Genomic DNA, 7,863 nt, shown 5'->3' with positions numbered 1-7,863 from the left:
GACTACCTGGGGTTCTTTAACGTGCACCCAAATATGAGCACACGGGCATACAACATTTCCGCCTCCATAGGAAATGAAGCCGCCGCAGCCGGGATTCGAACCCGCGGCCTGCGGGTCAGCAGCCGAGTACCTTAGCCACTAGACCACCGCGGCGGGGCCGTGATAAACGAGCACGACTGCCTTGGAGTGTAGTAAACTTCGAACATAAGTCAAACAGGTAGCACATCTTTTATTTGCACTGAATGAAACTCACGCTTTGTACAAAGGACAGTGGGAATATTAAATACCAAATAGAAGTTGAGATGATGCCGATAACAAAAAACTTTCGCGTGCTGGTATAGTTAGTGCAGCGCTGAGCGCTTGCTTTATTCGCCACAAAACACACACAGACGCACACACAGCACAAGGATGACCGCAACAATCGGTTTAATACCAAGCAACGCGGCTTTCACCATGCGTCATGACGGCGCGTTGGCACTGCGAGCAAAGCCCGCTCGCAGACAAAAAAAAAAAGGAGCATGAAATAGAAGCAGCACACAAGCGGAAAATAAAGCACAAGGAAAGTATATAAAAGTGCGAGTTTGAAATGAATGTATGTACATGAAACCCGCATATAAATGAGCATGGCGAAGCGATGCAGAATACTAAATTTTTGGGCGCGCACAATTTATGTCCCGTTTTTTTTTTCACGATCTCGAGGACAGTGAGGCCGAAAATAACGCACATTTTCAATTTCCAGCGAGATAATCTGAAATGAAAGCGCGAGCTTTCTGGGCCGTGGATGCGAGGCGCTACTAGAGCGGAACAATATTTATACGGGGTGGGCGTCGGGCTGCGTGCGGGCAGCAGGAAACAGCAGTCGTTTGAGCACGGTTATAACAATGCCGTTACGACTGAAATGAGGGCAGTGGTTTCTTCGTGGGTTGTTGACCAATAGAGCTCTGGCTAAGAGCAGCAGTTTAGTTCGCCGAGGTGTGAAGGCCGCGAAAACACGTGTGAAGATTGTGCAAGCCGAGAAAGCAGTAGGAAGCAAGAATTAAGGGCATAAACCTTCGGTGCACTAAAGCGTTACGACTCTAGAAAGAGTTGGGCATTTGGTTACATCCAGCCAGGCGTACAAGCAAGTTGATTAAGAAATAGAAATAGAAGCAAGCACTGTAAGAGGTTTCTGTACACTTGTGTATATTGCACGGGGTGAGTATAGGCGATCAGTAGTAAATACAACTTGTCTAGGAAAATCTGTACATTTAGGCACAATGAACATGAAAAGGTTACAAAGAACACAACACAATGCGAGGAGATTTCTGTACACTTATACACAATGAATATCGACGTTCCTCAAGCCAATGATTACATCGTTTGGGGATAGACACACCACGACCCACTAATTGGAGTTTGCTTTTAATTTCAGAGGAACTGCCACAATTTTGCAATTCAATTGACCGGCTAAGCCGCATCGCTTATTCGTCATTGACCACAGCTCCTTTCCTCTGTAAAAGCGAGCAGTTTAAAACAGTGAAGCCTGGCGCGAAACACTTCGTATTTTTGTTTTTTTAATGAACAATAACGGTGTTTTAAAACGCTAAGTTTTGTCTTTTTTTTGTTTTGGGCTCGCTGCTAACACTTTCATTCCGGGCCAGCTCTCTGCAGGACGACTGATGGTGTCTTCCCATCATCGTATTTTTTCCTCGAATATTAGTTTCTTCGAATATCGAGTTTCAAAAATGATTCAAAGTTTCAGGAACGCGTTCATAGGAATTTCTCGGTTACACAGACACGAAATATAGAAGATCTTCTCAACGCATACAGGAATTTCGATTCGGTTTGGCTTGTCTGAACTATTGTGCTAGTTTATAATTATTAAAGTGTTAGTTCCTAATTATGAAGTATTTTTTTGTACGTATTTCGAGATTAAGCCTGAACTAAGCAGTTTAAAGATGAAAAAAAAACTGCCATGTACCCGATTATCCCTGTTATTATGGCAAAAGAAAGCTAAAAAAAGACTTTACGGCTCGTTTACGACTCTTGGTAATGTTGAGCGTTTGCACTCGCCTGATTCGCTCAGACAGAAGAAAAAAGAAGCTGACAAACAGACGCGCCCAACATGCTTGCTGGAGGCACTGATTCACAGCTTCTTCAGCTGAGCCGATCTTCGTCAAGGGCTCTCACAGCTTGCTTGCATGAGTGTACTGGACCATGAATTGCTTGCGTGCGCTGCTTCCAGAGGCTGCAAGTTCTTCCCACCGGGCACTTGGGTTTTTGTCGATATTCTGAATGTTTTCTGGAAGAAGACTGAGACAACATTAACGGCGTCAGATTTCGCAACGCTGTTTGTCTCAAGGTGCAATCAACCGGGAAGACAACCCCACCCACCTCCTCCTACCTCCCATTTTCATTTTCCTATCTTATTCACACACACAAAAAACCTTCTCAGTTAACTTCTTCATAAGAAAAATAACACAAACTACTACCAATATTGGACACTGCTAAATACGAAGGCTAAGCGTGGGGAAGATAATCGAAAAAAATACGTCTTGCTGTGGCGCGTGTTCGACGTGATGTCGTTTTCCTGTAAGCAGGACAGAATAGAGAATGCTGCCAGTGCGTGCGCCTTCCTGTAGTGAATGGTATCGCAGAATATACGCTCGCACTGTCGTACTGCTGGGTGCCGCTATTTGGAACTGTCAAGCTCTGTGATCTAGAGGTTTGTCTCAGTTGATATCGGCGAATAACTTGCTGGTTATTGTCGTAATTGATTTCAAAAAGATCGTGCCTGCATGATGGTTTTTTTTTTGTCTTTGGGCCCCGCGCCTTTTTATTCCTGTAACTTGCTATTTCCCAGTACTTATGCGTACAAGAGTTTTCGCTCATTGTACGAGGTCCTAACAATTGTGATGCTAAAAGCAGCTGTGGGCAGCGTTTTTGTGGCGCATATATTCAGTATAACCTAACACGGAGTTGTCGGTAGTAAAGTAGTAAAATTTTGATACTAACCGAAGGGAGCAAAGATGGCTGTTATGTTGCTAAAGTTATTCTTCAAGGTATATTTAGCTGCGTGCTGGTACACTGACAAATTATTATTATTATTATTATTATTTAATTTCGTTGCACTCAAGTATTGTATAACGCTGTTGCACCTTGATTTCTGTAATCTTTTACATATATATATATATATATATATATATATATATATATATATATATATATATATTGTCTGCTTTTCTCCTTTATTGTTATTTCGTTTGTTTACTGATGCCCCCCTTACCCAATGCCCTTCAGTGGGGCTGTGAGGTATTTTGAATAAATAAATAAATAAACGATATGAGGACAGACATATAAAAAGCACGAAGGGGAAAGTTAGGGGTTATGCACTGGCAAATCAGGTCTAGAAGACAACCACACACAACTGCATGGTGTGTGTGACGTGTTCTTCGGGAAGAGATTGAAGATGTGATGAAAATGCAAAAATAGAGGGTATATTTACGAAGCTCCTGAAAATGTTGGACTTTTAAACAAACGTTCGTGAAAGCTCTCAAAGTTGTAATAAATTGGGCCAAAATTAGGCATGCTAAAGACGTACTATGGTTCACAGTGCACTGTAAGCGCAATTTCGACTGGCGAACTTGACACAGGCAGTTTACAAAGTCTCTAATGCCTTCCAGGCGCTCTAAAGCATTCATCACCTTTTCTTTCTGAACCTCAGCTTGAGGTCAATCTCGAAAGCATACTGCTGCATAGTCATAAAAAGTTTTATTGATGAGTGATCTTTACCTTTTCATTACCACTTTTGCTAATAGTATGTTCAACATATTGAATGGTTGGTATCTGCGTTTACAAGCAGTACTACTATAGGGAAAGAAAGTTCTTGCTAATACGTGTTCGCATCACACCAGTACTGTATAATAAATTATCTGATGAGTGTGCGCTCTATGAGCATTACATGTATGTGCTAACCTGAAGAACTTTATGAATGGACTGTGTCTTGGGCCCTTTAACCTCCTTTGCGCAACAGGGAAATGCAATGAAACTTTTATTCGCATATTTGGACAAAATCGGTGAGCTCGACAAACTGTAGTGGAACTTGGTAAACTCGTAATAAGTCAATCTGCCAGTGCACGTTCCCACCTAAGATACAAAAAGCTGTCTGTGTATTAATTGGTTTTCTTTACGTTTTACCTTTTAACAATTTTTTCTCTATCCTTCTGTCTTTTTGTCTCAAATCCCCTTCCCCACGCATAGTAGCAAGTCAGCGATCTACATACGCCGGCTAAATTCCCGGCCTTTCAATAAAGAGTTCTCTCTCTCTCTCTCTCTAAATTATCTGATCCTGCATTTTTGTGAATTCGATCATTCCTCACACAAATTAAGTTCTAGAAACTTTATGTATTAGATGTGCCTAGTTTGCTTGTTACTGTTGACGAAGGAGTTGATAATAAATATGCATGAGATGCTCTGCCTTGCTTAAGCGCGCTGAATACGAAACACAAGCGGGGTATCTGAATTCTGTTAAATTTTTTTGCGTGCACTACATGAAGGCTATGACTGCATGCCTTGGTAACTAGCCACGACACAGTGGTGTTGCTTACGCCTCGTGGTATCAGGGTGAGCGATGATCTAGCCGTGGTATCCGCCATAACCACCATGACCATGACCGGAGATGCCGTAGGCCAGCACGGTCTTCCCGTTCGCCGAGTGGTAGGGCGCGGCGGCCGGCAGGCTCGTCTTGGTGCCGGGCTCGTTCGTCTTGACCATGGCACGGAAGCCCCACTTGTCGGCCACGTAGTGCACGTGCCGGTGGCGGCCGTCGATGTTACCCAGGTAGTAGGAGCCCACCACGGGTCCGTACGCGGAGCCACTCTCATGGCGGCCGTGGATACTGCCGTAGCCGTCCACGACGTCGTAGCCGAACGTGTATTCACCGTAATCCTAAAAAGAGACAAAGGAGTCGCGTAGACGAGATCAGTAAAAGTAAGACGCTTTCTTTTTGCGAAATACGAAGACCACAGCATTGCCTATATCATGCCATGGTATCCGGCTATTATTTTTCGAGCTATAGACATCAGTGGACTGAGTAGCGTTCTGATAGGCTGGCCCGTGATGTGAAAAAAAAAAAAAAAACAGCAACAGGCATGTGAAAGACATTGTTGCATCATACGAGTTCGCATGGTTTACGTGGCTGCGCTTGTTGCAGTGAAGTGATCGCCACGTCTCTGGACACATGATACCTCAGCGAAAATTTTGACGTCAAACCGGGCGCTGAGACCCGTACCACTCACCACCATCATTCATCTTGCTCCGTTGTAAGATGTCAGTAAGTGTCACGTGAGGGCTATTTCGTACTTAAGTGGGAAACTTTGGCTAACAAGCCAGTGGTTCAATCAAATATTCAAAGATAGTAAAATAAAATGCGTGCACGATTTATCAACCTCTTGCTTTATTTACAACTAGTCGTCTTCAAAGAGTTTCATCATGCGCGAAAAAAACAAACTAGTGCATTGATATTTCATCTTTATTTGGTTTTGCTGACAAAAAAAAATTCTGCGAGTGGAATTTTCTTCTGGTTCGTTAGTATTATTAGTATTAGATGACTACTAAGTGGCTGCAGCTTCACTTATATATGTCAATAATAAAAAAAAACATCGCGGAGGAAGTTAGCGCATTCGAATCTTTCGATTATAAGTGGCGATACACCTTCTGTGATCTGACAGGTGTTCGGAAAACTTACATCATTTCACCTTCGCGAAAATGTTACGTAACCTTCTTTCTTTCTTCGCTGATGTTATCATTATATCCTTGCTTTCTCCTCACGAGCTCGGTGGCAAGAAGACAACGAAACTTGATTGATTGATTTGATTTGTGGGGTTTAACGTCCCAAAACCACCATATGATTATGAGAGACGCCGTAGTGAAGGACTCCGGAAATTTTGACCACCTGGGGTTCTTTAACGTGCACCCAAATCTGAGTACACGGCCCTCAACATTTCCGCCTCCATCGGAAATGCAGCCGCCACAGCCGGGATTTGATCCCGCAACCTGCGGGTCAGCAGCCGAGTACCTTAGCCACTAGACCACCGTGGCGGGGCGAACGAAACTTACGTTCTGCTTCCTGTACGTGTTGCTGTGGCCTCCGTGATGCCCGTGGTAACCGGCATTTGCCAGGGCCAGGAGGGCAATAAGGACAGCAACCTGCAGAGGAGACCAGGCAATTAGATATACGACAATTGAATATATGACTCGTGCGCAGAAAATTAGCCGCGAGTGTAATGTATCTACAAGGCAGCACAGCGCGTGAGTGCGTAGCGGATTATCAGCTAGTAGATATTGGACGCGTATTAGACAAGTTTCCGCTAGTCTTCAAGAACGAGTGGTGTGCCATTGTGCTTAAAGTGCAGTATAAATATGACAAAATATCCAAGCCAATATTTACAACTCGTATTTCTCAGGTGCCTTCTGCGGCTGGCCATGGCCGTGATAGACGCGTCAGTGATCGTGTCACTGTCACGTCTATTGTAATCTTAAGCATAATTACCTGAGAATACCTAAATGAGGAAGCATTTTTACATGAGACAATTGGTGAATATGGGCCGAATTATGCCTCGGCTGATATTAATTATAAAGCAACGGCCGAAAAAAACAAACAAAATGTACTAATATATCGATTGAAAAAAAAAAACAGTTACGTATACGCCAAAGCTTCCCCTCATCAGTGACGTTTAAGCCAGCGTCCGCGAATGCACATGTCATCGAGCTTTTCGTTTTTTTTCCCCTTTGATTCGTAGCATTGTTGCAGAGTTATCTTGACAAAACAATGGTGAGTTTTGGTCGTTTCTGTAAGATATTCGCACTGCCCCATTGTCTTAATAACGGCGTTTTCAATAACGTTATACAAAATTTCGTGTGAAGCACTGTTTAAGGAGAGATCTTCTAGATCTTGCCGCACTGTCGTGGTAAGTACGGCTCATTTACGATAATACTAACGGAAGTATATACAGAACACTGTGGCGGCGAAGGCAGTTTTCCGAAGCGTTAAATTATCAGGCTGCTTGGACCAACAACCTAATAATTTTTCACCAGGTTCACACCATATCCATTCAGCGGGAGTCGAAGGCTGGTCGTAGTATAATGGTACCGGATTAAATATAGAAAAAGAAGTACATCGATGCCGCAGACTGGACGCGTCGCGATATCCATACAGCGGTGCGCGAACATTGTCCGTGCGGCGACAGCGAACCGATGCCCTCTCGGGCAGCGGTTGACTGTTGACCGTCGTGCCCTTGAGGCGCCGCTACTCACGGGTGCGAGCGTCATCACGGTGTCCGGCGGGGGCGCACTGATCGGACGAAGTGAAGCGACGTGTGCGTCGGCGGAGTGTGCACTGCTTGGTGAGGAGTGACCCTGCCGCAGCAGCCTGCTTTATACGGACATTTCCGGGCGGTGCTGCACCCACCTACTTTCGCCGCGGAACGGGCCAATCCGGCAGCGCAGAAAAAAAGTATCTAGGCTAGCGGAGGTTATTAAAAGGGAGTCCCCTTGTAATCCCCCGGCCTTTGTTGCGCCGCATTAAACTCTTTCTTCAAACGGTTTTCACCATTACGGCGCGCTTTCCCAGGCAGCTTTCCTTTTCGCCTCCACTCGGGCGCCTCCTCTCAGACTGGCCGGAGATGAGGTGCGCATTACCCGTTTTACGTCGAACCGTGGAAAGGAGAGAAAGAAAGAAAACAAAGCTAAGACGGCGTTGTTCCGCTTCCGACGGTAAACATGCATTCCGACGAGGCGCATTCCTGGAGGCAGGCTGAACGAGTGAGGGGCAATGGCTCCGCGGTGGTGCTGGCGGTTGTTTTCCCGCCAACGAAGCAAACCACA

The 7,863-nt window shown here is 44.7% G+C and overlaps 1 protein-coding gene across 1 annotated transcript; it reads right to left on the bottom strand.

Annotated features, from left to right (window-relative positions):
• Positions 1-205: 205 nt before the first annotated feature.
• On the bottom strand, positions 206-7,412 carry LOC119177022 (cuticle protein 10.9). The gene is made up of 4 exons (XM_037428371.2): positions 7,294-7,412; positions 6,097-6,186; positions 4,587-4,926; positions 206-2,292 (listed from the first exon to the last, which is right to left on the bottom strand). Exons 1-3 carry the CDS (start codon positions 7,306-7,308, stop codon positions 4,615-4,617), a joined length of 417 nt encoding a protein of 138 aa, XP_037284268.2. The 5' UTR covers positions 7,309-7,412; the 3' UTR covers positions 206-2,292; positions 4,587-4,614.
• Positions 7,413-7,863: the final 451 nt, after the last annotated feature.

The sequence above is a fragment of the Rhipicephalus microplus genome, chromosome X (genome assembly GCF_043290135.1).
Source record: "Rhipicephalus microplus isolate Deutch F79 chromosome X, USDA_Rmic, whole genome shotgun sequence".
Taxonomy (NCBI): Eukaryota; Metazoa; Arthropoda; class Arachnida; order Ixodida; family Ixodidae; genus Rhipicephalus; species Rhipicephalus microplus.
The sequence above is the reverse complement of the archived record's forward strand: the minus strand, read 5'-3'. Positions and strand labels throughout refer to the sequence as shown.